This window comes from Calonectris borealis, chromosome 3 (assembly GCF_964195595.1).
Source record: "Calonectris borealis chromosome 3, bCalBor7.hap1.2, whole genome shotgun sequence".
Taxonomy (NCBI): Eukaryota; Metazoa; Chordata; class Aves; order Procellariiformes; family Procellariidae; genus Calonectris; species Calonectris borealis.
Genome location: NC_134314.1, coordinates 57148841 through 57163888, shown reverse-complemented (window position 1 = coordinate 57163888; position 15048 = coordinate 57148841). Strand labels below are relative to the sequence as shown.

Below are 15048 nucleotides of genomic sequence, written 5' to 3'. Positions count from 1 at the left end.
GGTCGGTATGGAGACAAGGAAGGTTATTGTCTTTTTAGATTTCCAAAAAGCATTTTTTGGGGTTATTACTGGCCTCTTGCAGGGATCCATTGCTGCTGAAGCCATGCTCTCAAATTATTTATCACAGCGCTGGAAAATCAAGTGACCAGAGTGACAGTTTGTCAGTGCTAACAAGTTACTTGAGGTAGCTAGGGCAATGGCAAATTGCAAGCAATTCCATGAACCCAGAAGGATTCCCCAACAGATGATAATTGCTCTTTCAAATAGCAAATGGGATCTAACATACCTAAATTTAAACTGGCACATAGTGGTATGGGAGATACGATTCTAAGTTAATACACAGAACTAGCGCACTTGAACTCAAAGCAGTAAAGAGTATTTTCAGTATAATATATGGAGGTGCATAGAAAGTGGCATAGATGGGGTGAACAAGGATTTATTGTTCCTAGTGGGAAACAATACCCTTCGTAAGGGGTGGAAATATCAAATCAGTAGGCGGCATGTTCAGACAAAGAAAAGGAGGTGGTTCATAACGAAATGTGTGGCTGAGCTGCATGGGTGCCAGAAGCATGGTGGATGCCAAAGGCCTCCATGGAAAGCAAGAGTCGAGCAATGGAGGAAAACTTCAACAAGCTCTATTAAATACACAGAAACAGAGCTGGCTCTAACATGCGCAAGTGTAGAAAATATTAGAGATTAGAAGAGTATTCTAGAAATATCACAGCGTTGTTACATATTGCATATATGAAAAGCTAGATCTGTAAAAAATTGAAAATACTGGGTTTTTTTCCCCACTCTTACCAGCTGGTAATAGTGACTGAAATTAAAAATGTTACTGTTGCTGAGGGTTTGCCAGTACTTGAGTAAGAGTTTCATGTTTTGGCATAGCACGCTTTAATAATTAATCACTCTTGACACTTTAAATTGCTAATGATATTGGTTAGGAACCTTTTCAGTGAACTTCAAATGAAGGAAAACACTTTTAAAATCTGAGTCAGCTGTTGAAACAATGCTCTAAGAAACCTACAGCTCTGATCAAAACGTTAATTTTGTCAAACCTCTATGTGTTCTTGAATATGTTGAGAATAATGTAGTTCAGAGTCACTACTATACAATGTATACGCATAGAGATAAAAAAAATGGATGCTTTGTTTTTTTGTTTTTTTTTCCAATTTGCATGTGTAATGTTACAAAGTATCTGGTCTTATTCCCCATGTTAGGAAAACCTGAACTGTTCTTAATGGCCAGATTAAGAAAAAAATGTGACAGATTATATTTCTGTATTTTTGGCTGGAATTTTGAGCCTGAAAGGACAAACTGGAGGAAGATTTCATAGAATACATCTGTTTGACTGAGCTGCTTCAACTTACAATAACTGGAAGGTGACAAGACAAGTTTGCCTCACTGGCTGAAAACAATGAAAAGTCTAAGAAGATCAGGGTGGGGCTGAGTGCAATTCAAATACAGCTATGTATAAAATTTTCTTTTTCTTTTCCACAGTAGTACAAAGTAGCCCTGAAAAGTAGTTCTTCTGAATGTAATAGAGGAAACATCTTTTTGAACGTTAGCACATTTTTTGAAGGGATATCCATTATTATTTATATGTGTTGAATTTCCATCACATTAAAAAAATTACAAATATGAATGTCCTATATTACTTTTCATACTTCATATCAGAAACACAAAACTGTAACTGTTTTTCTGGAAGAAAAAAAAACATTCTACTGATCTTCTACAGTCATGCAAGAACAAGAAAGCCTAGTTTATGACGCTTGTTGGATGGTGAACTGTTAAAGTGAGGGAGCTGATGTATAGCATGACCTGAGGCCACGTCATAGTTCATCTTTCCTTATCTTCCATTTTTGTCATACGCTTTGCCACAGTTTCCTTCCAGTCAGAATATGATACAGAGTCAGAAAAAGAAAAGCAGTTGAATTTAAGAAAAGTAAGGGGCCTGGCTGCCCTCTTGTTATAGGCAGTGCATTAGGACACGTCTGAAACTTTTCTCCATGTAATGTTCTGTATGATATGCTTGCAGATCACAAATCTTCATCTGTTTCACATATATGTTGTAATGGAAGGATACAGGCTCTTTAGGAAGGACAGGCAGGGGAGACGAGGAGGGGGGTGGTCCTCTATGTCAATGACCAGCTGGAGTGCATGCAGCTCTGCCTGGGGAGCTGACCAAGAGCTTATGGGTCAAGATTAAAGGGAGGGCAGGTACAGGTGACATCACGGTGGGGGTCTGCTAGAGGTCACCTGACCAGGAAGACCAGCGGATGAAGCCTTCTATAGACAGATAGGAGCAGCCTCACGTTCACAAGCCCTGGTCCTCATGGGGGACTTCAACCATCCCGATATCTGTTGGAGGGACAACACAGCAGGGCATAAGCAATCCGGGAGGTTCCTGGAATGCATCGAAGATAAATTCCTTCTCCAAGTGACAGAGGGCTGGTGGGGAATGTGAAGCTCAAGGACAGCCTTGGCTGCAGTGACCATGAAATGGTGGAGTTCAAGATACTTAAGGCACTGAGGAGGGCTCACTACCCTGGACATCAGGAGAGCAGACTTTGGCCTTTTCAGGGATCTGCTTGGCAGAGTGCCATGGGATAAAGTCCTGGAGGGAAGAGGCCCCCAAGAAAGTTGGTTAATATTCAAGGGTCACCTCCTCCAAGCTCAGGAGCGATGCATCGAAACAAAGAGGAAATTGGGCAAAAATGGTATGTCGGGGATAAAAGGTGCACAAGTCCATGGGACCTGATGAGATGCATCTGCGGGTCCTGAAGGAACTGGCGGATGAAGTTGCTAAGCCACTATCCATCGTATTTGAGAAGTCGTGGCAGTCCAGTGAAGTTCCCACTGACTGGAAAAGGGGAAACATAACCCCCATTTTTAAAAAGGGAAAAAAGGAAGACCTGGAGAACTACAGGCCAGCCAGTCTCACCTCTGTGCCTGGGAAGATCATGGAGCAGATCCTCCTATGCTAAGGCACATAGAGGACAGGGAGGTGATTTGAGACAGCCAGCATGGCTTCACCAAGGGCAAGTCCTGCCTGACCAACCTACTGGCCGCCTATGGTGGAGTGACTACATCAGTGGACATGGGAAGGGCTACAGATGTCATCTATCTGGATCTCTGTAAGGCCTTTGACATGGTCCCCCACAACATCCTTCTCTCTAAACTGGCGAGGTATGGATTTGATGGGTGAACTGTCTGGTGGGTGAGGAATTGATTGGATGGTTGCATCCAGAGGGTAGTAGTCAATGGCTCAATGGCCAGATGGAGATTGGTGATGAGTGGTGTCCCACAGGGGTCCGTATTGGGACCGGTACTGTTTAATATCTTCATCAATGACATAGACAGTGGGATCGAGTGCACACTCAGCAAGTACACAGACAACGCCAAGCTGAGTGGTGCGGTCGACATGCCTGAGAGATGCGATGCCATCCAGAGGGACCTGGACAAGCTCGAGAAGTGGGCCCCTGTGAACCTCATGAGGTTCAACAAGGCCAAGTGCAAGGTCCTACACCTGGGTCAGGGCAACCCCTGGTTTCCATACAGGCTGGGGGATGAAGGGATTGAGACCAGCCCTGCCAAGAAGGACTTGGGGGTACTGGAGCACGAAAAGCTGAACATGAGCCGACAATGTGCGCTCGCAGCCCAGAAGGCCAACCATATCCTGGGCTGCATCAAAAGAAGCATGGCCAGCAGGTCAAGGGAGGTGGTTCTGCCCCTCTACTCTGCTCTGGTGAGACCCCACCTGGAGTACTGTGTCCAAGTCCAAGAAAGACATGGACCTATTGGAGCGGGTCCACAGGAGGGCCACAAAAATGGTCAGGGGGGTGAAACGCCTCTCCTATGAAGAAAGGCTGAGAGAGTTGGGGTTATTCAGCCTGGAGAAGAGAAGGCTTCGGGGAGACCTTATTCCAGCCTTTCAGTACTTAAAGGGGGCTTGTAAGAAGGATGGGGACAAACTTTTTAGCAGGGCCTGTTGCGACAGGACAAGGGCTAAACTAAAAGAGGGTAGATTCAGACTAGGTATAAGGAAGAAATTTTTCACAATGAGGGTGGTGAGACACTGTAACCGGTTGCCCAGAGAGGTGGTAAATGCCCCATCCCTGGAAACATTCAAGGTCAGACTGGATGGGGCTCTGAGCAACCTGATCTAGTTGAGGATGTCCCTGCCCATCGCAGGGGGGGGTGGACTAGACGACCTTAAAAGGTCCCTTCCAATCCAAACAGTTCTATGAAATGTACAGTTATATACGTGTGTGTGTGTGTGTATATATATCTATATATATCTCCAAATATATTTGATGGTGAGGAATGTGGATGTTCTGGAGAACCAAACCCCAAACTTGGTATTCAAGGGATGGGAGGAAAGTTGTAAACAAACTATTAAGTGCACCAACACGCATTGATTCTGGCATCCTGGCTGTATTCTGTTTCAGACTCTTTTGGCAAAAATATAAGCCGTGTCTAAAAGCCTGGGCTAGACAAATAAAAGCTTCTTTTGGTCCACCCTCCAAACAGTTTGGCCGTAAGCCAGTTGTGGTTCTTAAACCATATGGCCACATAAGTTCAGTCACAGAGCTGTGCTAATAAGCTTGTCATCCATAGCAGTTCTCCCTGGAGTGACACTCTGGAAACTTGTAAAAAGTTATTCATCCTCTGATCACTTTTTTTTTTTCTGCTCTGCCCCCCCGCGCCTGAGGCGCTACTCTGTTCTCTAACATAATCTCCTTTTCTTATTTGTGTGCACATACTTTTGCATTGTTAGATATTAAAAAGCATGCTGCTTACATGGACCTACTGTGTACTACGCAGGAGTGATCTAGAGCTCTGTGCTTTATTTCGCACTATTCTGAAATGCTGGGTAATCAGCCATCTTCATTAATCATCCACAATTCTTGTTAGCAGTAGGTTCTTTTTATTTTCTTCCAGATCATTGCTAAAGGTTTCAAGTGTTAAACTGGAAAGGATGCTCTGTAGATGCTGCTAGATACTCCACTTGAAGTTACATGTTCACTGATTTCTTTTGCTTTCTTTTCAGTTAACTAGCTCGTAGGCTATTTTATGTGTACTCTATTAATCACTTACATGGAATAAATGATGCGGTTATTAAAGAGGAGAGAGAAAAACAGAAGCAGGTTTAACAAAGGAAGTAAAATGGAGCATATATGAGTACTTGGTCTGGAGGTTTTGATAGAGACTAATAATATTTCACTTTGGTAGGCTTGTACATCTGGTTATCTCTTTTATCATCAAAATCACTCACTTCAAGCTTATGAATTTCAAGTCCATTTTCTCTACCTTGAGTATCCTATTTTTTTATTATCTGCAAAATATATCTGTAATTACCTGAGGTGTATGAATTTGCTCCAAGTATTACTTGTTATATCTTCCTTCTGCCTAGGGCAACTATGAAGCTGTACCACGGTGACTGTAACTTTGCTGGCACTTTGTAACCCAATGCTCACTGTTAATGAAATTTATAGCAGTGCCTTAGGTGTACAACAAAACAGTCCTCCTGTCCAATATTCTGTGTCATATGAGTGTGTATTGTAATAGCCTAGCAATAATCTTTGCCTCTTGTAGACCATGACGGCTGTGTAATTCCTTGGGAACGTTGTGTAGGAACTAACATGAATGATAACTGTATTTAATAATTTATGTGATGTGCTTTGAGAAGCATAGCATATATAGGCTGAAATACTTGGTCTTATTCCATAATAAGAAATGTTCATTTAACATCTTTGTATTCCTTTTTCTTCTTCCCTCTCTCTCCCTCCTCCCCCCGTCTTGTTTGTCTGACTGATTATAAAAGAGCTCTTCAGCTACACAATTTTCTAAACACTCTTAAGTTTGGATTATCCTGTTGGCTAACTTAGTGTAAACTGCAATCGTTCACAAGTCATAATTCTGGCCTCTAAACTGACACTTTAAAAATGAATTCTGTGTTCTTTTATCTTTTATCAAGAATTTTGAAGTATACTGTTCGAGACAAACTCGACTATTTAATTGTCACATTAATTGCATTATTCTGTTTTCTGGAGCCTTCAGAATAATAGCAAAAGTTGTTTCAAATAAAGTAAGATCTACTTGAGGTTCTCCCATTTTCTTCTGTCTGCCTGCCTGCAGAGAGAGGTCTATGCTCTAAGCAGGTCATATAGGCCAGATTCAGAAAAAAAAAATGATGGGAAGTGGGTGACTCCAAGGGCAATTTCTCAATAAGGTTGAATTCTCTTTTTCTTCTGACTCGGTAGTGAGTTGCAGCTCAAGTACTAATCCTTAAAATTGAAAGCTCAACTGTTTAGAGGTGGTGTTAGCTGTATTACAAGAGGATTATCACAAAGAATGTCATTGCGCAGTGAGCCTATCGCAATCCACTCAAGCAAATCAGGTTATAGATGATTTTTCCATAAGTAGACCTCAGCTGTAAAAGTTCACCAGGAGCTGCTTTTGTTGTACAGAGTTACTAAACATCTCTAGAGCCTTTGCAGTTCTTGAGCACATGTCCTCCAGCAGTTTTCCACAATCGCTCCCACTTTCTCATGAGCTCAGAAAAAATACAAGTTACTTAGGCAAGTTTAAAGGAACGCTTTTCCTTTAATATGAGAGAAGGGCAGCCAAGCTCCAAATAAGATCTGGGAGGATATGATGTCCTTCTTACCAAAGCATGCTGCAGTTTTATTAGTGGAATATCTGAGAGAAAACATAGATTACTTCCTTCAGAGTGGGAAAGGGACGTTCGAAGAAGGATGGTATAAGCAATTAGCAGCTGCTAAAACAGAGAACATCTGGCTATGTTAAATGTACCAAGTAACTGTTACAATAATCTCAAGTATTATTTTGTTTAAGATGATACAAATGGAAAATTATTTTCTACCTGGAAGCTTAAGAAAGTGATGTCAATCCTGCTATATGGAGGTCTCCAATCACTCCTCCATTTCATGAGGAGGAAGAAAACTTTGATGGTAGTAAACATAAAAGTTGACTGAAATAGTGGATTTCCTACTTAAATATGAATATTTCAATTCTGATACTTGATAAGTCTACAAAACTAAGTTTAGTTTTTCATCAAGTATTTCAGCGGCAAGATGATAATCAAGTTTTGTAAAGTTAGTTGTAGCTACTGTCTTGTTATTCGCCCAGCGCAATCAATTCCTGCATGAGTAGTCAACTATCCACTCCAGCCATTAGCACTGCTGGGGGAGAGAGAGACTGGACCTAATGACTTCCTCTGTTCCTTGCAACCTAAATTATTCTGCAATTCTAAATGCTCACTTCTGTATCTAGGGTCTTCTCTAAAGAATATCATAACAGTAGTTTGCATTCATAATGAAGCTTTTTTTTAGACAAAAACGGTGTTTTAAAAAGGTCTTTGTAAATTTGAAGGGAAGCATGGGAAAGTCATTTGAGTGGCTTTATTTTCTCCCCGACCTTCCACATTACCCTTTCAGTACAGGATCATGAACCTTTAATCCATGCCAAAGTTAACATACTGATGATGCTTCATCTTGCAACGTTAGCTGCAGGCTAGTAAACTGACTCTTACCATCTCCGTAACAGAGGCAGAAGGATGCCACTTTTGCAGACAACCAGAACTTGCTCTGAAAACCAATGTCTGGCAGTAGGTCCTGAGATGAGAAATTCAGATGTGTGCAAGTTTGCCTTTGCTTCCCTAGTGCTATCTTGTGCAGGTTACATGGTGATGCACAGTATCAGAAAAATTGTTTTTCAGAGAAGGTACTTCTTAAAAGGCTTGCTTAACTGAAGTGTGATCACTACTTATAAGCTTCTTAAAGCTTTATGTATATTATTGAGTATAAAACCAAAAAAGCAACTGATTTTTTTCACTCCAAACTGGAAGAAACAGTCATTTCTCCATTTATTGAGATTTATTGTCTTCTATGAATTACATTTTACAGTGAACTGTTCCATCAGTGTTTAAAAATGCAAAATCAAGGCTGAAAATGCAGTGCATCAGAACCACTCTTCAAAACTTCATTAGTGGAAGAAATACTTAAATATTATGATGCTGTGTTGTGGCATGGGAATCAAAGTTAAGGCTGTGAATTACTAGTTGCCTACTTGAATGCTTATATGCCCAATTTTTAATTGGATTAATTGAAATTGGATTTTGAAATTAGAATTAATTTAAATTAATTAGATCTAATGAAAAACCTTCTGCTGGAAAATAAATCACTGGCTCTTCATGTATTTCAGGTAACATTCAAGGAGCAACAATAGTGGATGCCCTTGATACACTATACATCATGGAAATGAAAGAGGAATTCAAGGAAGCCAAGGAGTGGGTTGAAAAAAACTTAGATTTCAATGTGGTAAGTAGCGTTGCTGATTAACATTTAATGCTCTGTTTAGTCTCCGGGGGCCAGTTGAGGACTGGGTTCTAATATTGCAAGCATAATACAAGGCTACAGAATTTAGATCATTGATAGATAAAACAAGGCAGGAAGCAGAAACATAATAAACTTACTGCTCTGCTTTTACGCAGTTTTTCAGGCTGAGAGATTTAGGTAGATAGGAGACAACGAGCTGGACTGAAGGAAGGAAAAAAAGAATAATGTATTTACTATTGTAAAGTAAACAACAAACTTTTCAGCCCTTCTGGATAGAATCGGGACACTTCAAGCATTAATTTTTTTAGTTAAAACTTTACATTTTCACTTTGTGAAATCTTCCGCAAATTATGCTTGCATTTAAAGAAAGCTACACGCCATACATATCATTTAAGTTCCTTTGTGTATTCTAATAAAGTTGAATCCCATGAGTCAGGCTGAACTGTTGGCACAAACTGAGCTGCTTTAGCCTTATGAGGCACCAGGTCATCACAACTGCATGTACAAATCATATGTAAGTATGCAGCTGAAAGCAAAGTTCGTTATTAAAGTTTTTATTCTAGAAATGTCCTGAACAGGCAAGAACCTCTGTAAAACATCAATCAGTGACGTCCTGGTTTTGGGCGTTTTTTTTTTTCCTTTTTTGGGCCAGAGTATGTATTGTAATTGCTGGGTACAGAGAGCTAATGGAGTACCTCTGCTGATCGGTGTAGTAAAGTAGGAAAACATTGTAGGCACGGTACACTGAGCACTTAAAAGCTCTTGTAGTTGATGTGCGTAATGGTAGAAACACTTTCTGAAAACAAAGTACTCTTTCTAATATGTTATGCAAAAGTCAGGATTAATTAACTTCTCTTACATGCTTGAGAATTAATTATCATTTTAAAAAGGAGTTAATAAGAGTGCATATTATATAGTTTATATAAGCAGCAATTTAGTGTGCATTTATGTTTATATTAATATTGTAAATACAGGATATTAAACTGTGCTTCAGAGTAGTGTCAGATGTCTGAATGACATCCTAACTTTATCTTGTGCATAAGATTTTTTTCTTCTAAAGGAATTTTTGTAGTATTAAATTCCTGTCATATTAGCGTAACATTATTAAGATGTTTAAAAATGTAAGAACAACACATCATAGAAAATAGCAAACTCCACTTTAAAGGAAGAGCTGACCTCCGCTTGGAGGAACATCATAAAGTGCTGTAGAGTGATTTACATTAATAACACTAAAATCTTTGGTTTTACATAAATCTTGCTGGAAACTTTGAACTGGAAACTTCTACGTCTAGATGGTATTGCCTACAATTTCAGCTCCTCTTGTTAATTTATGTACTTTTTAAAATTTTGTAGCACGCTCTTATTTTTTCTCAGCTTTTTAAAAGCTATGAAGTCTTTCAAAATGTCTGAAATTTTGTATTGCACTAGTCGGTCAATGAAGCAATCCAGCAGATTTACCGAAACTACTTTGCAGGTAATACTGATACGCATCAGAAACAATATTTTGTTTCTAATATTCCTGTAAATAGCTACCTTGAGTTCGACACCTCACAAAATTGTTTTCATAATACTTCATAGTCATATAGAATTGAATTTTACATTGGCATCAGTAATGAGTAGATGAATTTTCCCAAAGTGGAAGGAGGAAATGAAAATAAGTGACCGCAAGACTAACTTTAATAGTTGACGTCAGTTTGTTTAATGGCTGAATTGTTTGAAGCTACTCAACTTGTATTCTTGTTTAGTTTTCCAGTTTAAATATAAGTTCTAGTTTCAAACGCTGCTTTGTATTTGTATCTTATAGTTTAAAGTTAGAAATTACTCAACACAAAGAACAGCAGGGCCCTTTCTTTTTTGTTTAAGCATTTATCATGTATCAGGCAGTACTTGACATTTTCTGCATTAATGTTTTGTACCCTCTTACTTGTTCCTGGTTTAGAAACCTTTTTCCCATGAAAGTGGTTTAGTTTTTAATAACTGACACACTGACATATCCTGAAGTGTTATTTCTTGTAAGTAGAATAAAACATGTTTCTGTTTGATGTTTCTGGTCATTTCCTGGGTAGTGGCTGCTTAATCAGCTTTTGAAGAAGCATGTTTGGCCTTTATTTGTATAAATAGGATTAGTTTTTCTCTCCATTTAGTCTTAGAACGATGCTTTTTAAATCTTAAGTTTTCTTTAAAATGTCCTTTACAAAAATAGCTGTGACTGTATTCTGTGGCATAATCTTTTCTCTTTATATTTTATGTCAATGCAGCTGGATAAAGCAAGTTTTCTTCTCTAGAAGTTTGTAGTACATCAGATACTCATTGTACATGTTGAACTATTTGGCCAGCACTTGATCATTCTCATCACCTGATCATAAAAGTTGCCAAATGCCACTTTGTAAAGTAAGCACTGGTTTATCCTCATAAAAGGATTTGCGGAATAAAGATTACTTAATGGGAAATGGCATCATCTCTTCACATGTTAGATTTCAGTCCCTCAATTCAATGAATTAGTCATCAGGGTTACTCTTGTTTACCTTTCTGAAGAAAGCAAACTGTTTTGATTTCGAAAGAAAATTCTAAGTAAGTAAATACCAACTTTCTTGGCAAACTTGTAAATTTTGGAAAGCTTGTGAGTGGACGTGTTTGGAAGCTTCCCCTTGTGGAGTATAACATGCTTAGGCTATTTTTATTATAGTTGGAGCTGGTAGCCCTGTGATTTTATAACTGAGATATCCACATTGCAATGCTTGGAGTTTTTTTCTCTCATAACTGCTGAAATTCCTCGTATTTGATACCTTGCTGAAGTTTCAGCCAAACTGAGTAGTCCTTCAGGAATTAAGTTGCATTTTCTGATTCTGTCAATATTTTAAGAGATTTAGACATAATCGTACCTTTGGAAAGAGTTGACATTTAGCCGTGCCTGAATCCATGGTCTTTGCATCATAGATATGTGCTCTGTTTTCCATTAAATCACTTCATCTCCGTGGGGGTCTATCTTTGCTCTTTCGTTAATATAGCTGAGGATTTGGTCTGACCTCCCACACATGCTACTGCCTGCACGCCCTTTCGCAGTGCTTGTGCATGGCCCTGCCCAAGGCTGCAGTGGGGCCAGGCTGTAAATCAACACGTTGCAATGGAGGAAAAAGGAGCCAGTCTTTCACGGGATCACTAGGGAGCTTGGCTGTTTCCTAGCTACAACTATGCACTGCTGCATGCTTCTCTGTTTTTATTTTTTCATTATTTGCTTTAGGACCTGCACACACACAGAGCATTCATAGCTTTCTGAAAGAGTTTCTGTACCACCACCCAGCTTCTGGGGAGGAAACAGCAGTGCAAGGGGTGAACCACAATGAATCCATACTTGGGAAGAGAAATTGGAAGAGGGATCTTAATGAGACGGATGAAGGGGTCAGGAGTCATGGTGTCGTGGTGGAGAAGCTGAGCCACTTGGCACAGCAGTGAAGGATTGGGAGTTGTTAAGTACTGGAATTGATGGTGCTTTGCTTCTACACCCAGACACACCGCAACTTCTTTAGGACGAGAGGCTAACTGATCCGTCCCCCGCTTCTTCAGCCCTGCTAAACTCCTTCCCCACAAAAGGACAGTCTTGCCCATACTGCATACTGGGAACAGTCCTTGGCCTACATGGTGTCCTAAAACGTGCCTGGACGTTAACTGGAACAACAGGGGCCCAAACCAGGCCAGAAGGTGCTAACAATTAAATGGTATGTGGGACAGTGCTTGAATTCATGCTGTGACCCACTGATGAGCCGTCGTGGGTGTAGTCAGACAGGACCAGAATGGGAACAAGGTATGGAGCAGGAAGCCGTGCACTTGTTGGGAGAAGAGGAAAATGGTTTCTTCTACCAGAAGATTTCTCAAAGGTGAATTTGGATTCAAACTAAAATAACCTTCCTGTTGGTTATTAGTGGATTTTGCTTTGTTTGCCTTATCCCTCTTTATTTTTGGTCAAAATGCAGGATGGCAGGAAGTTATGATTGCTTGGTCAGATGAAAGTGGCAGCGCTCTGTGCAATAGCTCTATCTATGTGGATATCATTTAGTTGACATTTTGTGCGAGCACTGATTCATTGTGCATTATCCATCTCATCACAGATACCTTCCCTTGTTAACTGCACAGGATGGATCAACCTAGGAAAGAGTTGATGTGCTGTGGGGAAAGTATGAAGTATGAAAGCGTTTCATTATTTGCTCTCGAAGATAGGTACTAAATGAGTTGAGGAACTGCATAAAGAGAAGGCAATGAGTAAGATGGCAAGGATACGTTCAGTCTTGTGTCCTGCCAGCACTCTTAAGCAAAGCTGTTTACAGATGTCAGTCGGTCACTGTATCTGATTTTATAAGCCACCCTGAAGCTTGAAGGCTTACTTACCAGTTCAGATTTTCGTCTTTGTACTTAGTTTTGCAAATTTGAGTATCTTTTACAGAAAGTTTGTGTGCAGCTTCGTGCAATGTAGAATTGTGTGTAATACATCTACTGTTTTGGGAACTAGAAAAGAGTGGAAAAAGTATAGAAACTTGAAATTGTGTTTATTTCTAATGCCATGTATAGGTTAAGATACCCCTTTTCCAAGATCCCAGAATAGCAAATATTATTTGGATCTAATTTATTAATGCTTCCAGCATTTATCTTTAGCTCAAATCTATCTGTGGTGTGACAGGCAGTAACAGGACAGACTTTTAGAATCCAAATTGTTTATTTCAAACTTCAGAATTTACAAATTTAAATCCTACTACTCTCAAACTGTAGGTATTACGATTGACTTGTAATTATATTTAACAGTCCATAACCTAATGTTCTGGCTTGAAGGCAGATGGTTTTTTGGTGCTTTATTCTTGGTGGTTTTTTCTCTTTAAGTGAGAAAATCAGAAAGTTTCCCAATACAACAATTTGCAACAGGATAGCTTTCCTTTTTTTTTTTTTTTGAAAAAAAAAAGGTATGTGGGAGGTGTGAGTAAATGGACTTCAAGTAAATGTATAATGGGTCTGTGAGGAAGTTTAAGAAAGCCAGCAGTTGAAAATGGTTCTTTAGTTTGTGGTACTATTTGTTTACTAGTTTGCCACATAACCTGTTAGTACACTCTAAATGCCAGAGTTCAAAGTGACTTTATTTTGTTTTGATTATGAATAAGAAATTATTTTGATGGGCTAAAAGGAGATCCTGCAAACTTATTATTAAATGCAGTTCTTTTGCTGCTAGAGTTCGTTAATGCCTTCAGTAACACTTTATTTTTGTGCCTGTTTAAGATCTTACAGTTTGCCATGTGGGGACTTCAGCAAGGTTAAATAGCATGTTATGCAATAACCAGGCTTGCAATAAAAAGGTTACTAAAATTGTTTCCCTTGTCTATGGGAACTGAATATTTTAGCAAGCTGCCGCTAGATTTCATTTGTAGAATATGAATGAAACTTTTTTCCCCACAATTGCAAGTAATTAAAATGTTGTTTAATTACAGTAGCTTAAAGTGAGCTATTGTTGTATTCTTCGTGTCTCTATCGTACTTCCTGGACTGCATGAAAATGCTAAGTTTTGTTGTTGTTCCCAATCTTTGTGCTTCAACACGGGGATATTATTATTTAATAGTAATAATAATTACAAATCCCTCCCATTTCACTTGAAATGTGGGCCCTTTGTGTCCATTTTTTAGTCTATAATTGTATACATTATTCAGCATTGTTCAGTGTAGGGTCCCTGGGGTTCTCTTGCACAGCCTGTTAACCTGCAGGATACGGGCTGTTTGCAATGGTACGGTATGGTATGTGGGCGTGGGGGGAGTCACTATATTCCTTTTACATAGGCGCAATAGATGGAAATGCAGATGAGGTGACTGAAGTTTTATTACATTCTTGATGAGACAAGAACAGGAGAACTGAAGGAAAGAAAGTTTTGGAAAGAATCTACGCAATAAAGAAGACTGAAACAAATTATTTGGTAGGATTTGTGGCCTTATTTGCATCTTTATAAAAACTAAGAGAGTAAGCTCTTTATCAAATACAAATTAAGGTGACTTGATTATTGTGAATACATTCATCCACATAAAGAGCACACAGTAATTTCTCCAATTGAATTATGAATGGCAGAGCAAGTACCAGTGCTGATGAGTGCCAGGTGGAAGCTGATACTAGATAAATAAAATTGGGTTGTATTTCAAATGTTGTGTTTATAAGTAAGGGTGACTTCCCATGAGAAAACATAGACAGAAATTGTTTTGGCCTTGGTCTACAAATTTGTGGAGAGGGAGACTTTCAGGAAAGAGATGTGTTAAGGAAATGGTCCAGAAGGATGTGAATACTGATTTTTGGGAAGCTGGAGGCATGCAATAGGAGAAGGGCTTCAGGAGAGCCCAGCTGACAGTAGTTTTGTTGTCTGAACAGTGCTTTCAACATTAAATTCAACCACAGCTGGTTGAAGCTTCAGCAGTTTACCAGTTGTAGACTTAATCCTCTGGTTTAGGAAAGGGGGAGGGAAGTGAAGTGGTGAGGTGCAGCTGAGATCAGATTGGCCCTGTCATAGGTTTGCAAATAAAATACAAATGCAGAGTAACACGAACTAGCTAATGTAATTCTTGGCACTTGCCCCCTCCCCGCCCTGTTAAGTAATATTTATTGCTTTTTGAAGATGGGGCTTCCTAAGATATAGTCAGCCTCTCTTTCTTTAAAAGGAGTTAGTTTA

The 15048-nt window shown here is 39.4% G+C and overlaps 1 protein-coding gene across 1 annotated transcript in view; it reads left to right on the top strand.

Annotated features, from left to right (window-relative positions):
* MAN1A1 (mannosidase alpha class 1A member 1) overlaps window positions 1-15048 on the top strand; it is a 153349-nt gene that overhangs the window by 43148 nt on the left and 95153 nt on the right. Inside the window, exon 3 of the mRNA XM_075145743.1 lies at window positions 8230-8345. Coding sequence (XP_075001844.1) covers window positions 8230-8345 — 116 coding nt within the window. The remainder of the gene's footprint in view (window positions 1-8229; window positions 8346-15048) is intronic.